We start from the raw sequence: 26876 nt of genomic DNA, 5'->3' as shown, positions 1-26876 counted from the left end.
GTTCGGGGATTTTTATTCCCGGAATAACGTCATCCCCTCGTCATCAAAATAACGAAGCTTGGCCGCCAAATCGCTTGCCCTCGGGTCATATCGACGTCTGGTCTGCTCTCGGGGACCTAATTTCGGGAACGAGGCCGCATAATGCGTCATGATTTCCTCTCGTGGATTATCCTATCCTATCGAGACGCGCGGGAGCGGGAGGAGAAAAATACTGAGAATTATGACGGCTGATGAAGACGGAGGAGGAGAGAGAGAGAGGGCGGCGAAGACGGCGGAGCGCGGAGCGAAAGACAGAGTTGCGACGGGGAGGCAAGGTGGTCCAAACCAGATATCCTTTTGGTCAAACAGGTGCACGCGGAGCCGCCATACGCCGTCCTGGCGTGTGCCGGCTAACTATACGCCTTAATAATACACGGACGCGATTCCGTTCACGGCCGGCACGCACGCACACATTAACATAAACACAGGTCGTGAATGCGTGCGCGCGCGCGCGCGCGCACCCGGATGAACACATCGATCGATACGCATGTACGAGCAACAACTGGCCACCGAATATTTCCGTCGAACTTTTCATTTTGCGCAGTAGCATTCAAGTAACTTTCGAGGCGCTCTTTCGGAAAAATTCCCGTTTGTGTAACGGCGCAAAAATGATTGTGCAAATATAAATAATTCTGGATTCGCAACGCGGAGTCGTTAGTGATTTTTTTGCATAATTCTCGTTGCTGTTCGAAAAATATTGGTTTTTTTATCTGTATGTAGGAAAAATAAACGCAATGTAAGTAGAAATTGTTAATTTCATTAGTTTTTTCAGATTTGTTTGTAATAATTCTGCATGCGTATTAAAAGCTTCATATTGGTAATCCAGGATAATTACGGTGGTTAAATATTGCATCGCAATCGTTTCTGCGTCGTGCAAACTTTATGAAATGGTACGCATTTTACCGGTTTGAAAACGTATTTATATAAAAATTCGAAGTTTATCGAGCCGTCAATTTGATAGGATTTACGTAGATAATTTGAATATTAATATTCCACGGCCTGAGACTCGCGTCGTTTTAATTAACAATCCGGTCGGGCCCGTGAATTTCAAAGCCCTTGTTATACGGCGCTTTATTTTCGATCGAGCATTTAGCGTTTAGCGTGTCGTCTCTGATGCATATCGAATCGCGGGGCGTATACGCATTTCCGCGCACCCTCGCCCGACCGAGTCGCGAAGAGGAAGAGGAAAAGGGGGGAGAGGGGTAATGGGGTAAGGAAACCAGCGGGCGCCTCGAGAATGCTTCAGGTGTGCGTCGAGTAGGCCGGCAAGCACGGGGAAAGGCGAAGGCCCTTATTCGATGCATCGGAGTACCACTTATACACGATGCGCTCTCGTCGGGCGTGTGTGTTGCATTCGCGGCGCGACACACGGCACGCACGCACACGAGGACACGACGACACGCCTCGGATTCGGTGGGTGTAAAGGCACTTCACCTCGATGAAGAAGGCGCACGAGCGCGGCCGCGCTGTAACAATATTTGCGTCCCGACAGCGCGGTCGCTTTTTAAAGAGAGCGAGAACGCTTTCTCGTAATTATCGTTATCGGCCGTTCGCATCGCGCGATGCATCGCGCACCGTCGATCGGTGGTTATTCATTGTTCCTTCCGTTCCGGGCGATACATCATCGCCCCGGCTGCGTGCGCGCGAAGCGTTTTATCGTTACGAGGCGTCACGGCCCCTCCCGGCGAGATCGTCCTGAAAAAGCTCGGGAAATCGAAGTAACGAGCGGCGCACATAATTCAATAGCGGGAAGAAAGCAGACAATCTTGTTTCGGAACAACTTTCTCGCGACAGATAAAGAAATGTTATAATATATATATATATATATATGTATGTAGAATGAAGTAGAAATGGGAGAGAGGCGTAAAATGCAAATTTCGGAACGTTGAAATATGATTGAAGTTTTCTAGAAACATATAAAGTTTTGATACACAGCGATGTGGGTTCGCGTTATCCCATCACGATACGTAGACTCGATAGCAATTGTAAAAATATAATTCGGCTCCGAATTGTTGTACAAGCGTTATTATTTATGAAGTCTATAAGGAAGGAAAGTATATTTTGAAAATCTTCCTAGTTTACGGATTTATATATTTCTAAATAATTATCTTTAATTTATTCACTTCCTTCGCATGCCGTATTGGTTTTAATGCTGTTAACTCGCATAATCTATCAGGTGGATAGTCGGTATAAACTGGAGCTAGTTAAACAAGCAATTGCAGCGCCGATCATCGATGAACCTCGCGTCATTGAATACATTAATTCGAGCCGAGTTTAGTCACGTCGCGGCTCGGATTCCGCGATAAACTTCCACTGCTCGTAAAAGCCGTAGCGCAATGAAATACGAGAGTAAGTTGTAAGGGCCGGGGGAATGAATGCAGAAATCCAAGCCGCTATAAACAGTGTATCGGTACGCTATACGCGAATGTCGGAAACATACATTCCCTTCCTTATGCGATAAACAACGAGTATAGCGTGGAGGAGGAACTTAACAAAGACAAACGCTCGAAAGATTTTCCGTGACTTGGATTCAATTATTGCCCTCTCCGGGTAAAACGTTCTCTTATTCGTCTCGAAAATGGATCGGCAAATTAAGACCTGCGAATCGAAAGTCACGCCCAGAATTACATGTTAAGAGATTTTTTTATCCTCCTAGTAGTATTTACCTTTGTATTTCACCCCGTGTAAGAGTCAACGACGAGCGCGCGGGATCGTCGATAAATCCCGGGGAGAAAGGTTTCCCCTGGCAACCTAAACACGCATAAATCTCTCAATCGAGCCGAGCTTCCCGCTTGCCGAAGTTTCCCGCTTTCCGAAGGAGGGTTCTTCAACCCCGACGACAGCAGTTCGACGGCGCGCGATATTGCGAACGGTATATAGGCGGCATAGGCGCACTCTCGCTCTTGCGTCGGCCTCGCTCGTAGGGCCCCGACGCGGATCCCAACGGGCCCCGTCGTCGCGTTGCCCAAGAGGGAGGGAGGAAGGGGGGGGAGATACGTAACAAAGCCCTCGGTTCGCGCAGGTGAAGCGACCGTCTGCTCGCCAAGCTGCGCGCGTTCGCGTTCGCGCAGGGGCCCCTCTCGTTGGCGCGTGTTCTCCGGGGCCCGTTTACCGTACCACCGGCGCGGCGCGGCGCGCCACCCGGCAGCGAGCAACAGCGGCGAGCAGCAGCAGCGGCGGTAGTAAGCAGAAAATCGTGCCGCGCGGCGATGGCGCCCGACTAGAAGGGGCCCCTTCGAGCTTCAGTCAACCGACGCGCGTCGCTAAGACCGTACACGCCGCGCTCGCGCTGGCGCGATTTAAATTTCTCTACCGTTGCAGTCGATTGTATTGCGTTACCGGGAACCCGCGAACCAGTTCTAGACGATCGAAGTTTGCGAGTGCGACAAGAAGAAGTTCTTCGTGAAGGTTCCATTAATTTCTACTTGGGCTCGCTCCGATATAGCGAGACCACACAGCGACTACGAGTTGACGAGGATTCCTAAGGTTGCGCCGTTATAGCACCGATCGATCGATTCGGGTGAAGTCGAGGGTGAAAAGGAGATTGGAACCTTTAACCAAGGGGTTTTTACTTCGTCCCCTATCGATTGTGTAATACGCGGACGAGAAGGCACGTCGCGTGTCATCGAGCCTGGCGTTGTGACATTTAAATCTGCGTCGGCCAAAAGTGTTGACCGTGCGATTTGCAAGTTTGCGATGTTATCGATCGTTTCACGAGTGTGAAGTGTTTCACGGTGGCAAAAGCCGTTGTGGGGGTCAATTTGACGGAAAGAGCGCGAGCGACAACAAAAGCGGAGATGCGCGTGCGATCATCGGGCGTATGCATGCTTGAATTAATCAACGTGCGTGTCATCGAGCTTGAAGCTCATTTAAATTCTACTCGCCGTTAAATGTTGATGAGGAGGTGGGGGATTACGTGCGGACAAAGTTGTGCGCAGTATCGATCGGTGTTGAGTTTCAAAACGAGGTTCAACTGACGCGCGCGCGTCCCTATTGGTTCGCGGATGAAGTATATCGCGTGACGTTCTTCATAAAGCGTTCTCTCCGCGCGCATATTTATCATTCGCTGTCGTCAGCGAGTTATCACCGTCTCATTAAAATTTGTTTCGCGGCGATCAATTGTACCGCCGCCGTGGCGACGTTGACGAGAAATTACGAGGAAACCTGTGTGTCATCGATCGGAGTTTGGTTTCGCAACGAGTTTTTCGTTCCCGCCGAGGCTGGAGCACAAAGGAAAAGAATCTGTTCAACGACTTTTTTAAGTCGCTCACGTGGCGACCGCATTCCACGACTCCGCGCGAAGCGACATCAAACAATGTCGCGATCTACATCGCGCATCGTTGCGAAAAAAATTTGTAATTAAGATTTCCGGGCTTTGTGAAGCGCAGTAAGGACTTTGCGCGCTTCGTGCCGTGCAACGTATTAAGCGAGTGAAACCCCCGAGTCACGCCAAGTGACGCAAAATCGATAATTTCAGAGCACCATCGCCGGAAGTTTTCGAGGGGGGCGGCGATCTGAATTCATGGACGTGACGCTTGTTGTTCACGGCCGCTGATCGGTTCGCTCGGCGCGATCAGTCGCGTCAGCGAGAGTGTCGCGATCAGAGTTGCGCGCGTGAAGCCTCGACGCGCATCGCGTTCCCCGAAGATAAGATCCCATTTCACGGGGGACCGGGCGTTCTTATTGACCGCCTTATTGTCCGCCTGTCATCGTTCGCGTGCTCACGCGTGCGTCACCTTCAGTCGCGAACGTCGCCGGAATGACAATTACTTCCTTCCACGCACGCAGTAGGAACAATTAATCGACGGAGGAGGAAGCAGTGCCGAAGCGATCGGACTGGTACACGTGTCGCCAGCGCACTCGTTTTTCAGAGCTCGCCCCCTCCGAGAAGAGGGGCACACGTTGCGCGGCCGCGCCAAGTTCCGTAAAGTTTGTACATAGATGACCCCGAAGAGAGGACCTTTTCCCAGCTGGATTTAGTCGGGTCTGGGTCAGTCACTCACGTGTAAGCGAGCCTCGGCGAGGCGTGTTGGCGCTTCCGGCGCGAAACGTGGATCCACACCCTCCGCCGACCTTGAAGAGGGGTCTCTCTCTTCTTTTTTCACGCTGCCCGTACCCGTGATACCGCGCGCTCCGTTCCCTCTTTTTTTTTGCCGACGGCGCCGGAAGTTAATCTCAACTTTCGCGAGCGGGACGCAAGTTTTAACGAAACGCGCCCCCGAAGTTCGCGCCGAGGGTTTCGGAGCCTCGCAAATTTGCGACCTTGAAGAATTTCTTCGCGCGCCGACACACCTGTCTTCACGGGCGAAGCGTTTCCTCGCGCGATGCCATGACGTGGATATCGGAGCAAGTCCGCCGGCTTTTGGAGAACGCCTCGCAGCTGGAATAGAGTTTCCGGTGGATCTTGATCTGACGTTTCCTTGACGCAACCTTGAAGAAAACTTTTTGCCCAGTTTTTTTTTACCCGTGCAACCTCGCGTGTGTGGCGCGAGTTTCGATTCGTTCCTCGCGCGCGCGCGCGTGCGGATTTTCAATGTCCCGCGGATAATGTGAGCTTTGTATTTAAGTGCGCTGAATGCTCCGCTTGTGCGGCAAGCAGACGCCTCTCGCAATTTCCTGAGATAAAGCCGATTCCACGCTGGTGCACTGTGCGGCGCGATAACAAGACTGAACGTAATCCACTTCGATAACAAAAAAAAAAGTATCTCTTAAAGATACAGCTCCGTTTCGTAAACGGAGTCGTGCGAGTTCAATTCAGCCCATCGTTAAAATCTAATTACGAAAATCCAGGACTGATAATAAACTCAATTTAATCTTGAAGAATCGACGAATTATCTCGAAAAATCTCGCGGGTGCGTAATTTAATGTGATCAGACGAGAGTCGAGTTCCTTCGGGGATTCCTAAGCACCAGAAGTCGCATCTTGACGCAGCATCCCTGGCAACGTGCTGCCGGACGACCGCGTCTTACTCGCGCAGCGAACAACGTGAGTAACATGAGACAGAAGCAGCAACAGCAGCGGCAGCAACGTGGACGATAACTCATGTTCAGCAGGTTCGAGCTACTTCAGGGCGGTGTCAGCTATCTTCTGTTATCATCAGGTGCGCAACATCTAGTCGTTCGGTTCGCCCTCGCTCCGTGCCGCTCGATTTGCCCGATCTTGATAGGTCGATCGATCGCAGACGACGACGACGACGGCAAGTCGAATGGCTCACGGAGCTCGCCACCGCCGGAGATAACTCGACGATGAATTCACGGCGCATTGTTGCACCGGCGTGGCGCGCGCATTGCACGGGTCGACCCGACGTCGACATTGTTACGCGCCTGGAGAACGCCGCCGCCTGGCAAATTTCGAATCTCGATGATCATCAGCACGCCAGCTGACTACGAGCGGCCGGCCGTTCCCCGCGTTTCTGGACCGGTTGCCGCGGGAGGGGGGGGGGGCAGAGGGATCGATCGGTGATTTTATAGATCGCGCCGCGCGTGGATAAATTTAAACGTGCGAAATTATTCATACGAGTCGTATTCGCGCTCGTCTTTGCGGCTAGTCGCGCGGAAAATCGCGGGAAACAACACACCGCCCGTATTTCTAGAACAATATTAAATCACGCACAGATTCCTGCCCCTTTCGTTTAAGCACTTAATATTTTATTTAGACCCCGGGTGAGAATTACGGAGGCGTAAACTTTCACGTTGAGAGATTTAAGCGGAGTCAACGCGACTCTCGGCTCGATTATTGACACACGTGTGCTAACAAGATACGCAACGGCCTCGTGATACTTCGGCGCTAATTATTTTCCTGACATCGAGAGTGGCGGCTGTTGCGCGTTGCGTCACTGATTGATCGCATAGTCATCCCGAGTCGAACGCTGTGGATTTGCAACGCGACGAATATTGATAATTAGGCGGAAGGTCGACGGATAATTTCGTACCTATTGTTGAAATGACGGCCATGACGGCCGATGAATAATACCTCGATGTGCAATTATACAATTGTTTATTGACATTATAACCGAGTGCCTTCTGATCGTGAATATAAATTATTTAATGTGCGCTCAACAGGAAGACAATATCTTTACAAAACACATTTCCCATCTATTTAAAAAAAAAACGCGCAAAAGTGTATAAAGAGGAGAAAACGGCAATTGTCTGACGCATTTATTCGTTAAGGCTCGTTTATCATATTTTATGCGACATAAAGAAAATTATTTAGTGTTTAATGCTAATACGAATCCAAGGGGGTGGGTGAAAGATCTCTCTGTCGTACATAAGGAAACCCTTTCCTCTTCTCACCGGAATTATTTCCGGCTGCCGCAACAATTTCTTGCGTGGCTTCGTAATAACGTCGAAGCACGCGCTTCCACATTAGACGAGCGTGGTGGTAAAATAAGGGTGATAAAATACTACGGCGCCCCCCGTAACGACGGGCGGTGTATGTGCGCGCTGGCCCGCCCCGGTGTGTTCAGCCCTCTATATTTCGAATTTAACGCCGCGTATACCCTCCGCTTTCTCTCTCTCTCTCTCTCCGCTTTCATGCCGCAGAGCGACTCGCGTCCGGGGGCTCCCCCGAGTCCCTTTCCCATGACATGCGTTGTGTGTGCATGCGTGCACGTTGCGTGTACGCCATTGTTTACGCAATGCCGGTCGCCGGTCGACCCGCGCGCGCTCTCTGCTCTTCCACCTCTTCCTTTCATCGTTACTTCCTCTGTCCCCCTCCCCCTCCTCCTTCTGTCGCGGCAGCAAGCAGGTCATCGAATTTCTAAAGGCGAATTTCTCGCGCACGACCAGACGGTCCCGGTTCGAAAGACCGTGTGTTGCGTGGAACGACAAACCGCTTCTTCGTACATCTACCTACCTACATTTTCGTCAAACCTACCTGGATCTCTTTTCGCCTTGTCCCGAAGTCGTTAACCGCACTTCCCCTGTTGAATTGCACGATACTTCGGGTCACGGTGATTCTGACAATAACCCTCACTATGTGCTCACATAAAAGTTATATAGACTCGTTATAGGAAGTTGTCTCTCTCCTAAGAGCGCAGACTTAACATCTAAAATTGAAGAAGAGATTTAATAGGTCTGTTTTTTTATTGCTGCACTAGAACTTCCCTTCTCGCTTTCGCCAAATTGCAAACATATACCTATTTCACTTTAAGTACAGAGAGCGTACATTAGTCCAGCAATAAAAAAACAGACCTAATCATACAAGACTGTTGAGTCTCTTTTTATTCTCCATTACAAATGGAGGAAGACAAACGTTCACTTCAAACTGACTTGATACGAGTTTACCAGTTAGACGGATTGTTTATTCAAACACATTAATTATTCGCTCACCGGACATTCGGTTTAACGTAATGCATGCGGCCGGTAATTAGACAGACTACAATAAGCCTCTACACTAATTTTGCTAATTTTGCCGTTCTTATTTTTTCTGTTGCAGAACGCCAGCACAACGCCAGCAGACTGTCTGCGTAAGTACATTGACCTAACGACTTTCATGTTAAACATTTTCTTACCTTTTCGCACGAAGCTCCCATAAGTAACTTTATCTGTTCTCATTTCTTAGTCGAGACCTCACACACACACATTCAAAGGTACTTTTTACTTTAAGACAACGTGTATTTCGTATGCATTGACGACGGGAGCAGCGCGCACGATTAATTATGTATTCGAGTCGGGTAATCGATATAACTTTTTTCCCTCTCGCTCTTCGCGTCGAGCAGTTCGCGTTTTCTTAACAGTGCAGTGTTTAAATAGGTAATATCGTAGTTAACGTCGGCCGCGAGGCAAACCGCGCGCGGATTTGATGGAATAATAAAATAAAAGAGTGATTGCAGGATGCGCGCGTCGGTAAACATATACTGGTTACATTGTAAACTGTAAAGTTTACTGCAGATTCTCGCAGGGGTTTTTAATTAAACCGTGCAGCGCGCCGTAATTTTTCGGGACGTTGACTATTTTGCCAAATATTTTGTTTTCCGCCGCGCGCATGCACACACATCGTCACGCGGTCTCTCCGCTGTTTACTCTTAAACAAGCAGTTTTAATCCGCGCGGAAAAAAAAAGTGTCGCGGAATCCCGCGGGGATGAATAAAATTACGAAAGGCGGGGAAGCGCGGGCGACGGGGATTGTTCGACGGTGACGTAAGTGTCTTGTATCGGGCGTTACGTGCGCGTATGAAGGAAAAGACAAAAAGAGAACGGAGACTCCGCGAAGGATTTGGAAAGGAAATACACGCGACAACGAGGAAGAGGAGTTTGGGCAGCACGTGGACGCCGCTAATAAAGATGTTTCGAAGTTTCTCACGTGTCATGGGTTTCTTGCCTTCGCGGCGGAACGGTTAGAACTTTCTTTCCCCTCTCGTAGAAACCCTTCGTACATTTTTATGACGGACTTACCAGGGTCTTCTTACCCCATCGTCGCCTTTCTTTCCGACCGTTCCCTGAAATTCCCTCGTGAACTTGGGAACCTCCCGCGGAGAAAAACTCCTCGTTTACGATGATGCGATATATATCGCGCTTGTATCTATCTCGACTCGGCAAATCTGCCGATAAATAAACGGTAAATAGATCGTCATATATTATTAATTTAATCGCACTCGATAAAAATAAACAGCTCTTGCTGGGCTTGTCTAGTCTTTTTAGTTACAGCTAATTACTAATTAGTAATTAATCGCGATATATAGAACTGCTTTATTTTTTATTGAAATTGTGTACAACAAAAGATAGTAACACTTTTGTTGCCGCAATTATAACAAAGAGTTTGACAACAAAGAAATCGCTTCCAAAGGCAAGGTAGTTTATCGCTCTTCATCGGTACACTCTGCCTTCGCGCGATAATGCCGGCTATCTAGATCTTACGGCGAGATAAACTAAAACGTACGGATGTATAACCGGCGAAAGTATCGCGCGGGGTTGCGACGCACGTAGCGACTCGTAAATCGAATTCGCGGATGTCGGTGGATTTTTGGGAGATGGGAATTAGCGGCCGATCCGGGTGTTGTGTGCACGACACCCGGAATCGGGGCGTTTACGCCACCGTTGCACTCGCTGGCGGGCGAGAGAAAGGGATTAACGAGCCGACGAAAAGGGTAGAGAGGCAGGACACGTATCTCCCACTCTCACGTCCGCTCTTTTCCAGGGCTTCAACCCCCTTCTAACGATCCCTCCTCCTAATAACCGCCATCGCGCAACGCTTTTGTCCGATGGAGAAGTAGGTCGCGGCATCCGCGACTGGACCGCCTTTTTCCTTCGTGTTTCACGAAGCTCCTCTCGAACCGCAGAGTTTCGGCCGATCTTTTATTTGTACGCGCCGTATGTTGTCCCGGAAGGGTGCATAATCGGTGCCCTAAGCGAAAATTATTTAATCGCCCGCCGGCTGTCACCCGTCGGCTCACACAGGGAGAGTTAAAAGCGCTAATTGATCCGTTAATACCCGATGTTTTCTCTGACAACAAAAGAATGAATTGTCCCGAGAATTAATCTCCAAATGAATTAATCAACGTGTTCCTTCAAAGGATATACACGGTTCCTTTTGCGCTTGCGCCAGCTCGCACTCCTTTTTCTAGGGGTCGATCTCGATATTCCTCCGCGGGGATATCTTCCTTTTTCTCCGGGCGCGTGATTGACGCGGGCAATTAAATTTCAGTTCCCGGCTCATAAAAGTCAGAATTGACCGCAAATACACCAAGTACCGTGAAAAAACACCGGGGCTTATTCCATTTGCTTAGTTTGCAATATAACCAGAAACTCGAGTGCGTTATCAGACGAGAGCGGCCTGTGGCCTTGCGCGATCCGATAACGCGCTTAAGTCACATCGCTCTTAAACGAGCTGATAACGAGTTTCGGTTATTTGCGAACGCTCGATAATAACGTGTACATAATATTTCCGTCACGAGTCTTATAGGTATTTTTGTAATTCTCCATTTTTAATTTTCAATTAATAGCCCCGGCGTTGTGTCGGCTTGACTTATTCGTGACTTTCTCAGTTTATAACTGGAGTATTGAATCTCCCGAGTCTCTCTCTTTCTCTCTCTTTTGAACTCGAGAGCTGAAACTCTCAATATCCAACTCCTGTTGCATGCGGATCACGATTGCAAAACGGTTAATTAATAATTACTCTTCCCGCGCACGTTTACGTTCCGTCCGCCGATCACGCGCGAAATTTACGAGCGCGTCCGATCGCTCGATTATTTCGTGCCTCGTCGAGCGTCTTCTGGCGCACGGCGTGCACATTGTATATCGCGAATCGCGATAACGGGTTATCGGGATACCTATCTGCGGTATGTGCGCGAGTTGCAGACGTAAGCAGCATCGTCGACATAGGAAACCGGCTGCGCGCGCCGGAGATCTCTCGCTACAAGCTTTTCGCGCCCATATTTCGCCATTACCAGCAACGGCGGTGCTTGTATTCGGGAATTCAGTTGGTTTACCCGCAGTTTCCTCGATATGAGATTCGCGACAGCGAAGTCCAAATTGCACGAATCGTAGTTGTCCATCGCGATGCGCGTTAGGATTGGAAACGGAAACGTACGCGAATAAAATAATTAAATTGTAATAAAGTAAATAATTCAGTAATTTAATAATTATATATATATATATATATATAATATATATATAAATTATACGTACGTTTCCGTTTCCAATCCTAACGCGCATATATATATGATTGATAATTATAACTGCATCATGCGTAATACTTTCAGAATTGAAAGATTGAGAGAGCTATAAAAGTTAGGCGAGCCGAGACACGTTAAGAACGATAAGTTATTAAGTGTGAATTGAGAGTTACGAGCTGGGGGTTAAAATTTGCGTGTCGCACAATTTGAAAAATTTTATTCGTTGAGGACAGAATGAAGTGAATATTCATGTACTTTATTGGCGGAATAAAACGAGAAAGAGAGAGTGAAGAACCAAAACTCCGTTATCAGGGCACTTGAGGATAATTTATAAAGCTCTTTATAAACTTCTTTATCGAGTAACAATTTATGTTCAATAACCGAAAATCCTAGTCGCGATTCGATCAAGATTTAATTCAAGATTTAATTAAGCGTAATTAGGTTCAGTTAAGTGGGTATTGTAATTAGAAATAGAATAATTATTCTGTTTAGTAAGCGCGTCGATATATATACGTTCTATCAATTAAATTCTCCGCGATTTAATTATTTCGATTTGGTTTGAGCGTCAATTTATTGATTGGTTCTATAAATGTCTTTTTCGGTTGTATTTCCTGAGCTTCTCTGGCAGTCTACGATGTACTTACATCGATAGCACTTACAATACGGCGCCACTGAGAGGGTGGGTGTCGAATGGCACCGCAGGCATCGCCGATCATCTTTCGCAACTCGATCGCGACGTGCGAACGACGGAGACGTGTGTAATCAGAAGGGGCATACGCGCGCGCGCGTGGTCCGACCTTATCTCGCGAGAGTAATGAGAACAAGAGTTTGCTTCGCGCCTCAAATCGAAGATGCCGCACGGATAAACGCGGAGGCAGAGAGAAGACCGGATTATATACGAGTGAAATAAAAAGACGCGCGCCGTGCCTGGCGTCGCGACTTTTTCCAACTGCGATTGCGACGACGATGAAAAATTCGCTCTAGATTAAAATCGCCAGGTCGGAAGAGTTCAATGCCATGCCGCTCGAGAAATGCGTCGCAGGTATAATTCTCGGTATATACGAGGACGCGTTTAAGGATTATTCGACGCGCGCGAGTAAATTGCCTCTCTATGTACCTATAAGTACTCGTTTTTGTTCTATCTCGTTCGCGACAGTATTAGCCCCGAGAGAGGATATCAGAGAAATATTCCTGCTCGTGGATTGTGGAATTTGAGAAATTTTAGTGTAGTCGCGCTAATAAAAAATCTAGACGCTTTATAATTCGAGCGACGATGCTGTGGAATTTTGCTTTATTACTTCTTCGCTATACGCGCTTTATTCGTCTATTTGAATTTTGTGTATAATGCATTCTCATAGTGCTCTCAAGTTTGTTTAACGCCGTATTAATTATAACGAAAATATTCGCGCGATAGGATACGCGTAGGAGGACTTCGCTGAATATGTGTTTCGCCGTCTGGGGACAGTCACGGGAATGTTTCGGGCGTGGGAGAGCGTCCTAAATTCGTCACTTTATGAATCCGTGATGGGCGTATCTCGTGTCCCGCAGATTTTCACCTCGCGCGCCGACGCTGGCGGCGGCGATACGCGATAATCTGCTCCGCGGATCCATCTGTAGATTAAGGAGCCCACTCTAAAGCCGGGGCAATCTCATTACCGCGGCCACGAAAAGTGACGGCTCGAAATGGGCGAAACGGCGCGTCGGGAATTTCTTGGCGTGGTGGAAACGTAAAAGTGGAGAACCGTCGGCGTCGGCTCTCTGGCTCACCTCGCGCCGGTTATGTGCTCCGGCGTTTCCACCGGCGTTAACTAAGCCGCGGGATTAAATCGGATGAGACGTCGTTAACCGGAGCAGCTCGTTTTGTATATATGTGTGTGTATATATGTCCACACGCCTGTACGCGTGTGGGCGTGAGACGCCGTATGTCCGCTTCCGACTCCGGTTTTCGCGACGCGCCGGTTCGCGCCGCGCGAAGTGAACGACCTACATCGCGAGAGCTCGTTACGGGCACACCCTTTGTTACTCATCTCGCCGTTTTCCTGCCGCAACGATATTCCGCAGTACGCTCGTGCATGCGAGCGAGCAGACGGACCGCCCGGAGTTCGTTCTGTCGCGCGCGTTACCGCGCGAGTGACTCCTGCCCGTAATCGCTTTGTTGAAACGAACGTACGCGAGCTATTAACGGTGAACTCTTGGGGAGAAAATCGTCATCGGAGTGCTCGCGGGAATTTTTCATTTGCGTCAGGAATGCGCGATACGCGAAAACGAAAGAGCAACACGCGAAGAGGGGGAAAAAAATCAATCGTGCTTTAAAGAGTGATTTCCGCGTTTCTGTCAAATATTTAACTTTGCTTTTCCGCACTTGCGATATCCTTGTTAAAAGGAGGTTTATCCGTTACGGCGTACTGCGCGCGATGGGTATTCTATGAATAGCGGCGCCGACGGCTCGCGCTGCGAATTCCTCCGAGACGTCTTTTTTAACGTCGCGACGTCGCGTCGTCGATCGACTAGAACGGGATTAACGGCGTCGCCGTTTGATTCGGCGTCCGTGTCTATTTTCGAGAGCCCAACAGAAACACCAGGTGCTCGCCGCCGGACCAAATTAAACCGTTCACTTCAAAGCGAATCGCTGGTCGGTAAACATAGTTAGCGAAAAATAATGCTTGGAGCCGTTCGATTGTTTTTCAACTATAGCGAATTGTTCTAAACGATTATTCGAAGAACCGTCGAATAATAATGTCGGGAATAATTGAATTTGAATTTAAACCCCATTTTGCAGAGAAGATTATTTTAAATGATTAATTTCTTTGTTTTTTAATGCTTGGAAAATAGAGCTTTCTGGTTTCAAAGAGAGTCTACAGCAAAATTTCATTTTCGGAATAAGTTTCTCTTTGAAATGAATGGTACAATTAATAAAATTCGGAGGGCCGAGATCTATTCAAATTGCATCGTTTGCCCTTAGGGTAGGGGATAAAATCGCGCGAGTTTAACATCGTCGCGAAGCGGAAACGAGATCATCTGGCCGGGAAAGTTCGTCGCGGACCCGCCACGTGTGCTCCGCGCGACCCGCCGCGCGTATCTCGTCCGCGGCAATCGCCAGTAATCGCCAGTAATCGCTTTATTGTCGCGCAAATTCGTCGTGGAGCCGCGCGTTTATCTTCCCTCGGATACCGCGGTGCCAATATTTCGTCTCCTCTTCTTCTCCCTTTCCCCCCAGGCTTCCCATTTCTCATCCCCGGCTCTCTCCCGTTCGCCGCCACGCCGGAGGCGCAAAATTGTTCGTCCTCCCCCGCTTCTCCCTTCCTCCCTGTCTGTCTCTCACTTTCCGTTTCTCTCTTTCCCTCTTTCCGCGGCACGCAGAGGAGAAATTATTGCTGATGCTCGGCCGTACGGGTGCCTTTCATCACCGATGCGCCGCGATGTGCAGACGCGTTTCGTGCCGCACAATCACGGACGCACGTGCAAACTTTCGGCGTACACGCACACATAGACCGTAGTGGAGACAGAATGGTGTATAGCACGAGTCTTTTCCCAGAGGGAAACAACTAGAGGTTGAAAATGGGTTAAGGGTGGAAGAGAGAGGAGAGCGGGGTGCATCTCTCACCGTAGGGTTGCACCCTGCATGGCATTCTCCGCGAACGTACGAGTGAGAAACCTGGCGAAGATTGCGAAACGCGCGTCTCGCAGCCGCCAAGTGGCCGGCTAAAATTATCCGCTTCTTTGCCACTCCGATCGCTTCGACGCGTCCGCGAGGTAGAAGTCAAATAGAGTGGAAAGTCGATTTCCTCTCGCTCCTCGGAGGATAATTAACACGGCGACGCGCCGGATTACCGTTTATTAATCTTCAGAAGTATTTTACCACTTAGCAGGAGCATATTACCTGTTATTTGACTTTCGTTCTGCCGCGGCCGGTTCGAAAGAAAAAGCGGTCCGAATCTCGTTTCTTTGAAAATAGAGAGCAACGGAGCGTTAATTAACTTAACGTCTGTCACGAATTGACGCTCGATTCAATATTTTTCTCTTTCTTCATGATGTATTTGTCATCAATATTAGAGACATGGATGTTTTTTTTTAATAAATTTGGAATGCCGACTCTCTAATTTGCGAATAACACATTTTTCCTCGAGACTGCGCGCGCCATCGGAGTGCTGCCGGCCAGAAGAAATTCCGTCGAACTAATTAAGAGCGATGACACACGCGTAATCATATCGGACGTGTATCCGTAGCGCCGCAAATCTGCCGGAAATTCACTCTGTCAGACACAGGTGTTGCGCCCTGCATCGAGCCAGCCCTGCGCGGCGGACGTACGCGCGTACACGTGCACTCGCGCTCACGCACACAGACGTTGCACGTGTTCTCTCGCGAGATGCATCGATGGTGTGCACGCGGATGCAGATGGCGTGTAACCAGAAGCGGTAAAGCGAACGAGGTGGGGTTAAAAGAGAGAGCCTCACGCGGGTGGAAGGAAATGCGAGACTCGTTGAAAAAGGAGAGCGCGAGGCGAGAGAGACCGGAACGCGTCGCGTTGAAGCGGGATGGAGGCAACCGTGGGTTAAAGAGGTATTCGCGATAGAGACAAAGGCAGAATCCGTCTTTCAAGGGGGAAGAGGGATAGAACGATAGGATAGGAAGAAAATCGAGAGAGAGAGAAGGAGAAGACGAGAGAGGGAGGGCAACAGGAGAGAGTCTCGAAAGAGGATCAACTAGCGAACGAAGTGGGCTGCGTTGTTAGAGAAGGATAGAAAGAGTCAGGAAGGGAGAAAGCGAATGAGGGAGAAAGAAGGAAGTAGTGATACACACACAGGCTGTTCCGTCGCTACCGAATAGCCTTCCAGTGGTAGATTATTTGATAAAACTGGTCTCTCTTTCCTCGAAGAGAATGTCTTGTGGCGAATTCGGAAATCTGGAATAATCGGGAATGTTTAAAATCTTTTGTTTGATTTTTTTGAAACGGAAAATAACAGAGGAATTGACGTGAAAGCAACCGTAATTAAATGTAACTTCTTAAATGTAAAATTAATTTCATTAAGTGAATTAGATTGGCCATCGCAAGATTGCGCATTCAATCAGGAATTCCTTCTTACTCCTTCTTTTTTTATAACATACGAATGTTGATCTTGCGAAACGGCGAAGCCCGAGATCCGCCTTCGGGCTTCGCCGATTAATTAATAACATATACATCCATTCGGCAACGCGCGCGTGCACACCGACTAGAGAAAGAGAGACACATCCCGGCTCTGAAACGCTCCGTATACCATGGCGAACTTCGGAAGTTATTCGCAACAAGCGGCTTGCTAGCTAGCTGCCTCGTGGAATTCTACTCACAACTACCACATCGCTATCAGTGCCATCGCCAGTACCCACCACCACTATCGCGTTACCGCGCTGTTGCCTCCTCCGTCTTGTCGTCCGATGTCGTCGGCACCTCTGGAGGTTCCAGCGAGAACCAACCTCCCGCGCGCCTCCCCCGTCCCAGACCACCTCCAGCTCCGCGGTCTCCCGTATTTCCTCTCCGCTTCTCATCGTCGTTCCTCTCTTTAATAGCAAGCAGAAACTTACTAGCGCCAACTCCGTTGGCGTATTACGTGTACGTGTATGTACTGTATATATACATACATATATAATACGTGTCGCGCTCGGTATAGAACGATGAAGAGGAGGATTAGGGTTGCGAAGCTAACCGACGCGGATATTGCCTTTCGTTACGTCGCCAGAAATAGAGAGTTGCGCATTAGTTACGCCGATTAATCCATTAACTTCTTGCTACTTCTCTGTGCTCTCCTACTCTATCTACATTTATCTTGATTCCACCGTGAACATAAAATTACGTTCTCGGAACGGCCTACCGCACTCTCACGTTGACATTACATTTCTTCGCGAGATAGACGAGCGTTCGATGTGCGCGCGTTAATCGCGTAATACTATGTTTATTTTTTCACACTACTGTACGTGGCATTGTTGCCTGGTTTTTCTCTTTCAATCTGATTGCGATCGCGATGTCGCGCCCGCCGCTGCTGTAAAATCACAGTTCGGAAGTCGGCTGTCACAATTGTAACGGAACGGTAAAAGCGCACGTGCCGCGGATGGCGAACAAACACGACGATAGCGAGCGGCAGAGATGAGATAATAGATAATAGACACACCGAGAGAGAGAGGCCGATTGTTCGCGCAAACGCTTTGAATAGACGCCGCGTGGCAGAAGCTCGTAAACGAGGCTCCTGTGAACTTGCCCTCGATTAAGATTATTATCCTTTTTGCGCATTGCGCCGTTTACCTTGTGGCTATAACAGAGTCCTGTTACTCCGTGCACGCAGTCCATCCATCACATATATATACACACACACGTACACACGTCAGAAAGTATAATATAATTAATCTTTTAATTAAAACTCTTTAATTGCGCCGCGCGGCGGCGCAAAGAATTTTAGACACAATGAGCGTAATAAAACTTAAACAATCTGTTGACACTCCTCTTTATTGATTAATAATATCATTTTACAAATGGTAATAGAGAAATAACAAATATAGACGGTACGCTGGTATTGTACAATTTATTTGCCGGTGATTTTGAGAGAAAAAAAGGAGGGAGAAAGGAATTTCCAACAAATGCGGAATTTTTACGTGCCGCAGGTAAAGAATTAAATTTCCGCTAAAATGGCAGAATCGCGAATAAATTCCTTCGCGATTGGAGCTCCGTGTGCAACTTTTTTTTTCTCTCGTCAGCATATCTACGGGAGTATCGTGTAACAGTGTGCCAATCTCGACCTTTCTCCCCTCGTCGATTCGCTCTTATCAAACGAGGAACGCTCATTCACGCCTTTCCCTTTAATGAAACGGACGGCGGACCCTTGCCGTCCGTTTCTCCTTGCCTCCCTTCTTCCGCCGCGGAAACGTTTTCCACTTGTTTCCACCGCGGCCGACCGGCCGGACGCGTGCGTGTTCTTCCTCGTTACGTGCGTCCGCACTCACGCACGCACGCACGCGTGTACAGGCGCACGCTGCTCGCGTGGGAGTGCATTCGTGTGTGCAGCGCGCTTACGACACGGCGACGGTTCCGTTGCACGCCGGAACGTGAGGTTAAAGGAACGCCTCGCGCGAACAGGTTCCCTTCCTTTTCCACGACCGCCGACCGCCGAAGGGAGTAGCGAGTTGCATCAGCGCGACGACACAGTCGGAGACTGACAATGGACCGCGTTCTCACCGCGCGCGTATGAGCGTTAAACGTGAAGGATCCCCGGGGAACGGTACAAGTGAATTTCAAATTACGAGAATGCGAGGTTGCTGCTAGAAAGCTACTCTGGAATTTATTATTAAACATTTTCTACCTGGTATTTGGTATTAGAATCCTCTACTTCAAAGTGACAGTGCGAGAGGTGTAACTAACAATGAGATATCAAAAATTGCAATGTATTAAGCTTGTCCGATTTTACTGAAAGAGAAAAATCTATAAAGTACAAAAGTTTCACGATTCACCTATAAAATGGCACGTATTTTTGTCATTGCTGAATATAATTGTTCTAATGGAGATAAGACCGGGCACAGAGAGCGGGGGGTTTCTCCGCTTGCAGGAATCTGCCTCGATGGAACGATACTTTATAGAATTTTTCCGAATCTACGCTTCTCGTTACCGACGAACGTGCGCTTTGATAAATCGCCCGCGTTCGCCATTAGTCGTCGTTTCCCGTCCCGATGAAAAATGCGGCTCGTGCGCTAATAAACAATATACGCGAACGTCGAATGCGGCGCGCGGCCGCGCCGCGCCGTTCTAAAATTGTGAACGTTCCCACGAAGCCCGAGTAATTTGTACCGTTCGAGACGCGATCGTTAAACTCTTTCGTGCGGCGATTTAGCAGGTTTCTTGTTGGCAACGGCGAGCCGGTCAGCAGTCGCGGCAAAGGCTTAGACGTTCGCGTAATTCGAATCAATCCGTGGCTATTATTAACTCCACGGGACAATACGGCTGCACGGTTACTCACGGCATTGATGAAATGCTTTACGCGTTCAATACAATCTTTTTTTTAACGGAGGAAGAGCAGGAGGGAAAGGGGAACAGGTATAAGAATTTATGTAGCTTTTTAAAGACTTTATTGCTATCCGGATACAATGTCTAATATATGTATATATAAAATATTTAAAAAATATGTATATTAGTTAAATATATAGGTAATAATCATTTTTATTTAAATAAATAACAATATACAATAAATATATACAGTTAATAATAATTTTTTAGAACTTTTGCAATACTTTTGTGATACATTATTTATTTCATAAATCACTGTTATTCCTGAGTTTCCACAATATTATAAATATAAAGAATAACAAAGAGCTTTGAAGATGTATCGAGCAATCAAATTAGAGTAAATTAGGTTTCAAAGTACAATAGAATATCCCACGTTGCTATCAACCGCGAAGATTTTGGTGTCGCGAGCTTTTGTAGATCTCGAAGCTGTTGTGCTTCGACTAAGTGAGTTTTCCTCCCGGTCGGATCGGTTGTCAACGAGTCAGGTGCCAGGCAGAGAGGCGAGAGAGCTTAGAGACGGCGCGCCGCGCCGTTCGCGCGCACGCAGTCGGCGTGGCAAAACCACAAGGCACCGCTCGCACAGAGCGCGCGGACGTAGGACAGTGCATTTAGGGTCGATGCCCTCTTCTCCGTACGCCGTCGATGTTCGGTGCTCTACGTATTTTCTCCTTATCTCCTTCTTTCGCTCTTTCTCCCTACACACTCCGTGTAGGGGCTTTCCGCTGCCGCTATCCTCCGCCTTGTCCCCCGAGTCGGATACTTGTTGGACGGTCCTTAGAGGCTCGCATGCCTCTTCGCGATGATCGAGAGAACGAATGAGCCCCCGCGCGTTTCACTCTTGCCGGGGGGTGGGGAGAGAGGAACGAGAGAGAGAAAAAGAGAAGAGCGCTTATAAGTCCAGGCGGCACGCGCGATTATCCTTCTTATTAAATTAAACGCGGCTAATTCCAAGGGCAGACTGATAAACGACGTAGGTATTTGCTTAATGACATAGAAGCAGGTAATTGCGATCGCCGTATAACAGTTTGTCCGAAGCGTTTCGTCGAGAGCGAGGTAATCTCTGGGAATCGCGCGACGTTGCCCGAGCTTTACTCGGGAGCCAATTACTTTGGCCATTCTGCTTTTCTTCATACGGGGTCTCGACTCAAATCTCGACCGTTACGTTCGCGAAAATGTTTTTTTTTCTTCCCGCGCCTTATTTGTCGCGCGAAAAGCCTTTAACGTTGAAGAGGCATTAGAACCTAAGCCTATAGGTAATTGTGTGTATGTGTTGGATCGATCGTAATCTCATTTTTTGCCGTCTGCATAAGCACGACCTTGTCCAAGAGCTGTACGCTGTTATTATCCACTTTATTAAATTAAGCGAGAGCGATACAGAGAGAAGATAATGAAAGACGTGACTTGGAATTAATATCCCAACTTTTTAATGCATTTAAACACTCTCAAAAAGCAATAAATTATCTCACGTGTAATTTAATACAACGTTGAAGTAGCACGCGTTATATATCCCACCGCTTTTTAACCATCCCGGTAATTTTTCAAACCTTTAGTTGTCTTTAAAGCGCACAATACACTTCGCACAAACTTCAAATGAGAAATTTCGGTAATTTGGTGCGATTTTCCTGCGCATTTGTGTTTTTTTTTTACTGTCCTAATTTGGAGGATTTGATTTTGGTCGTCAAGTGAACTTTATTTGGGGATCTTCCTATTTTTCTAATCTCCAATTCGAGTCCAATCGAAACTCCAGCCTTGAGCTTTTCAATGGAGAACGATGGAAAGAAACTCTAACGGATGGGAGAGAGACGAAGTGTTAGTCGCGGACGCGCGAGAACGGCGCGCTCCGAGGATCAATGAACGATTGTTCCTTAATACGCGGGCTCCACAGGTTGCAGAGTCGCGCGTGTATTCTTCGCACGCATTTCTCTCTCTCCGACTCGGATTCTAATCGAGAATGCACTTCGCTCTTGATATCAAATTATCTCCGCTTTCTGCCGGCTGCTACCGTCACCGTCGCCGCCGCCTCCGCCTCCACCGTTGAGAATCTCTCTCGCGTCCGTAATCGCGTCGAGCGGGTTTCCTTGTTTAACGAGTGGGATTTCGCTCGAACGATTTCAGAGGGATCGCGTTAAACAGCGAGATATAAATCCCTCTTAGCGTTCGCTTCGCTAAGGCACTTCGGTGAATCACACGACTCAACGATTCTCAACCTCGGAATAAAATTGAACGGCGCTTTCTTTTTGTTGCAGGGATCTCGCGCGGGATCTGAGTCTGTCGGATAGCGAGGATGAAGAGAATAAGGTAACGTATACCTCAAGAGATATTCAATATTTTGTTAGCTGCGTGTTATTAAATAAATTTTATTATAGATATTTCATGCTAATTATGAAATTAAGTGAATTATGAATTAATATTTGTTGTTAAATTAAATATTAATCGTTTAATATTGTAATGAGAAAATGGGCGCTGTTAACTTCAGAAGTGTAATTTTTGAACTGTGGAAGCTGAACGCGATTAGCTGCACTTTCGCCTTCGAGTTTGTTTTTTCCGTTGGCTTCTTGCGATACCGCAGAGCACTTTCGCAAACCGATACGATCGAGTCGCGTTTGACGAAGAACTAAATGGTTGTTCATCGCAGCGAAGAAAAATTCCGTTCCACTTTATTTCACGGCGAAATTACTAATGGTGGTCTTCTTTATTCCCAGGAAATATTGTCGAGGCCGACGAGAGCAAACAGGAGTCCGGATCTCACGGTCGTGTAAGTATCTGACTTTTGTTTACAGAAATTAACTAGGATCATAAGCAATTAGAGATAAAAAATACTTACTCTCAATTGTCGAAACTGTTTTTTTCTTTTATATCCAGAGACTTAAAAAAGGGAGTTTTGAAATTCTTAAAACGTTTCTTCTATATCTCATGATTTCTTCAAAATCATGCTTTCGGCACGAACATTTAAATAGATATAATATTTTAAATAATTGAGTGCTTATTTCTTTTCACGCGCTTGAAAATGAAAACCGCGCTGTGAAAAATAGTAAAATAATTTTTTTGAAAAATTCCAAACCTTTCTTAAGTGCCTGCACATAAATTTTTTCGAGTATACACGCAATTTGAGTACACTCGAATTTTCACGGTCTCAAAATTTAAAAATGTGCTAGAGCAATTGGCCAACGAGAGATTTCTACGATTTCCAGCGTTTCGATATCTTTATCGAAAATCACGGTGTCCAATATTGAGCATCGTTTGATCTCGCGTCCTTACAGTCTATCGACGCCGTTGATGACGTCGGCGCCGCCGCCTCTGACACCCATGTCGCCCATGGTCATGTCACCCGTGGGCCCGTTGTCACCCCCGCGGCCGATCAGCCCGCCCAGGTACCCGTCACCGCCCCCGAAGCGGATGACGCCGAAGCGAGAGCTGTCTCCTCCTCCACCTGTTCTCAATCATCCCCTGCCATCCGCGTGCTCCCCGACGAATCCGGTCGTAGTCGGCCAGCCGTCGAGTCCAGCCGAGGCGCCGCAGAGCTCCGGAAGCGCCAGCTCGAGCTCGGACTCCGGCTCGGATTCCGGCTCGGATAGCAGCGACGACTCCGAGGACGAGGACGACCTGGCGTCGGCGCCTCCGCCGTCCAAGGGGCCCACGACGCCGCCCTCGATCTCGCCGAAGCAGGAGAATTTGGTCGAGGAACCGCCGCCCGCTGTGGAGGAACGTCGCTGGGATCTCAGTTCTTTCTTCAACAAGACGGCGGTACAGCATGGCGAACAGAACTCCGAGTCGAAGCCGGCTCAGGTAAGATTGAACTATCTGCGCGGATTAAAGTGAAGCAGTATTTTGAGAACCAATATATCTGAAAATTTTTCGGGAAGTTTTGAGAAAGAAAGCTTTAAAGCTTTTTAGTTTATAAAGGTAGATACGTTTTAATTATATAATTATAAGAAGTTATGTCAGGGAATTTTCTTTGAAGAAGGAACTGTATTGTTTTGCAGGATAACGCCAGGCGGGAGAATACGCTCGAGATAAAGACGGAGACCAGCAGGTCGCACAGGGAACAGCCCCGCGATTGGCAGCTCGACGAGGCCTTGAAGAGGACTCACAACATGAGTTCCCTCAGCGACAGCGATCATCACTCCGATCAGGAGAAGATTCATAAGCTGGTCGAAGATAATCGCGCCCAGACGGAAAAGCCGAAGGTGGCCGATACTAGAAAACGACCCGGGCGACCCAGGAAATCCATCAAGAGCCCGAAACGCAGTCATCGGACATCGGACGAGAGTCTGAAGAACGGCAAGCCGCGCAGCCGGACGAGAACGGTTGCCACTTCCAGAAAACGGTCGCCACTCGTCAAGAAGAAGCAACCGAAATCGAAGGAAATGGTGCCCACGAGCGACGACGACAACGACTCGAGATCGCACAGTGATTCCGACAGCGATCGTCGACCTACCAAAGTGTCGGCCGTGGCACCGACGAGAAAAGAAATCGAAAAGAGATCGAGACTGAGCGTGTCATCCAGCGACGATGAGAGTTCGCCACCGAACAGGAAAAATAATCACAGTGCCTCCGAGGACGACGCCGCGCGATGGACAAGAGTTCCCCCCATCAAGCGGACCAATCTGTTGGACTCGCCGAAGAAGCAAGACCAGAAGAAAAATTCCGCCAAGGGCAAGCCCAGGCAGCCGAGGTCGAGAGTGGCCAACGTTGTCGGCGGTTCGGACTCCGACAGCGAAACGGAGGTGTCTGTAAGAACTAATCGCATCAAAGTCGCTAGGTAAATATTCTTCACAATTCCAACGCATTAGCTATCGATCTTTTCTTGCGAACATTTGCAAGATTTTATTTCTAAAAAAAAAAGGTGTTATAAATTGTACATGTATTTCTATCGAGGCGCGACCTTTTTAGAAAGAAAATCTTGCAAATGTTTACTTAATGTTTTCATGTCTTGCTTTTGTTTCAACGAAGATATAAATAATTTTTGCAATAATAATAACGCAACACTTTCTGTTCTAAGATATGTTTATCAATATTTAAGATTTAAATTAATTTTCAAACTCTTCTTTCCTCTTTATTTTTCTACTTGCGTTTTTTTTGGCACGACAACGAGACTAATAAATTAAATTATTGATCTAAGTATTATAAATATCAGAGTGCCACCCAGGCCGCGAGCACCACCAACGAGGACGACCTCGCCTGATAACTCTGATAGCGATAACAGCCCGGCGTCGAAACTGCAAGAGGACGACGCCGGCAACGTACAGGACAAGAAGAAAAGCGACACGCTGCGCCACGTCTTCTCTACGTCGAAGGGCGGCGGGAAGGGCGGTGGCAAAGGTGGAAAAGGTGGAAAAGGTGGTGGTAAATGCGGTATCTACGTGGAAGAGTACACGAGTAATTCTGCTACGCACACGCCGACCGGCGGGGACAGCCCATACAAAAGACCGTCCTCGCGGACGTCCAGTGGTGGAAACAATATTCTTCTGCGCTCGCCTCTAGCACTCACACACGTGAATGGCGTACCGAGTCTCGTGTGCAAGATCGATCTCGCCAGGATATCCTCGCAATTACTGCAACTATCGAGAGGGCAAGAGTTACGACAGCGTACGGAATTGCCCGACACCAGGCCGTCTTCGAGGCAGAGACCGTCCTCTAGCTTGGCGACCTCGCAACCACCGAGGCCGTCCACGCCAGAGGAGGGTGAGATCATAGACACGCCACCCCCGCAGCAGCAGGTCGTGTCAGATCGCGCGAGGATTCACCGTTCTGATGGACTGTTGGGCGAGGGTGACGGTAGGAGTTCACGTTCTGTGATCAAAGGCCAGCCGATATCGTCGGACTCGAAGAGCAGCGGTGCTATTCTCGGAGGTGTTGGAAGTGCTAGTGGTACCGGTGCGATCGGTAATGCACTCAAGAGGAAACGTAATCCGAGTTGCAGTTCCGTGTCCAGTTTGAGCCCTGTTCAGTGTTCGATGGACGCGAAAACGAAGAGTTCGTCCGAGCATAAGGACAGGAGCCGCAAAAGACAACGGAGGCATGTCACAAACGACGGATTAATGTCCAGTCAGGTATAAATCTAGGACAAAGTTAAGTACTCAATTGAAAAGTATTACAACTTACGTATTTAACTTTAAGCATTTTTGAATGTAATTATCTTTCAACTTTTATTCATATAATTTTATACTTAATATGCTTTACTTCTTGATATTGTAATCGACGAACGAAGAAATTGAGAAGAAAACGGTTATATAAGTAATTCTAAAAGTAGTTGTCATGTGTTTTATAGTTGTAATACTTTTATTACTTAATTTAATGGAAGCATGCTAATGTGTCAAGCATGCTGCCAATGTAACAATGCTAATTTTCTGGATAATATATTTTTTTTATAAAAAATATATTTAAAATAAAATTAAGTTGTTTATTTTCTAATTATGTATTGCAGTATAATGGAAAAACTTGTACATGTTATATTTTAATATTCCACAGCAAAGTGATATTCAACCGACAAATCACGAGAGGGACGAGAAACAAGATACAAGTTTATTACCACCACCACCTCTTCCAGCTCAGCGCGTCTACTATTCTTACTTCGATCCTCAGAATGAAATATTAGAAGATCAGGATAGGTAAGCTGTTTGTTTACGCACGATGCTCAGACTTTATCATAATCGATTTTGAATATAAACTAAGCTCAAATTAGATCTAGCATGATATAATAGTATTTTTATGCTTTTCCTCATGAACTAATTGAATTTTTTTTATGTATGACAGCATATATTTATATTTCAGGGACCACGACCAGTACCTGACCGAAGCTAAGCGACTAAAGCACAATGCCGACGAGGAGAATGATCTTACGGCACAGGGCATGATGTATCTGGAGGCCGCTCTGTACTTCCTTCTAACGGGCGACGCGATGGAATCAGACCAAGTTACGGAAAAAGCATCGTATACTATGTACAAAGATACTCTTAGTCTCATCAAGTAAGTACATTTCTAATTAAGACGCGTACGCGCATGACAAAAAAATAGGAGAAAGCTTGCTAATTAAAGCGATTTTCCCTTTGTTCCGCAGATACATCTCGTCGAAATTCAAGAGCCAATCCAACAACTCACCCGAGAACAGTATACATATTAAGCTGGCCATTTTGAGGTGAGTGTACCTGGCTTCCTCTTTGAATTGTACAGCATTGCATATAAGCAGACACGTCTCAA

General features: G+C 47.5%; 2 protein-coding genes across 3 annotated transcripts in view; both read left to right on the top strand.

The window, feature by feature from the left end:
* The window catches only part of LOC139817122 (lysosomal aspartic protease-like), a 161249-nt gene that overhangs the window by 118241 nt on the left and 16132 nt on the right, over positions 1 to 26876 (top strand). The gene's annotated exons all lie outside the window — the stretch shown is intronic.
* Positions 1 to 26876, top strand: part of Lilli (AF4/FMR2 family member lilliputian) — a 196790-nt gene that overhangs the window by 169617 nt on the left and 297 nt on the right. For both annotated transcript variants that reach the window (XM_071784937.1, XM_071784938.1), the window contains 9 exons: positions 8476 to 8506; positions 21923 to 21974; positions 22379 to 22431; positions 22937 to 23462; positions 23660 to 24438; positions 24814 to 25729; positions 26148 to 26287; positions 26451 to 26645; positions 26737 to 26814. In XM_071784937.1, coding sequence (XP_071641038.1) covers positions 8476 to 8506; positions 21923 to 21974; positions 22379 to 22431; positions 22937 to 23462; positions 23660 to 24438; positions 24814 to 25729; positions 26148 to 26287; positions 26451 to 26645; positions 26737 to 26814 — 2770 coding nt within the window. The remainder of the gene's footprint in view (positions 1 to 8475; positions 8507 to 21922; positions 21975 to 22378; positions 22432 to 22936; positions 23463 to 23659; positions 24439 to 24813; positions 25730 to 26147; positions 26288 to 26450; positions 26646 to 26736; positions 26815 to 26876) is intronic.

This window comes from Temnothorax longispinosus, chromosome 8 (genome assembly GCF_030848805.1).
Source record: "Temnothorax longispinosus isolate EJ_2023e chromosome 8, Tlon_JGU_v1, whole genome shotgun sequence".
In the NCBI taxonomy this organism is placed as follows: Eukaryota; Metazoa; Arthropoda; class Insecta; order Hymenoptera; family Formicidae; genus Temnothorax; species Temnothorax longispinosus.
Note: the sequence above shows the minus strand (reverse complement) of the source record. Positions and strands in the feature narration are given on the sequence as shown.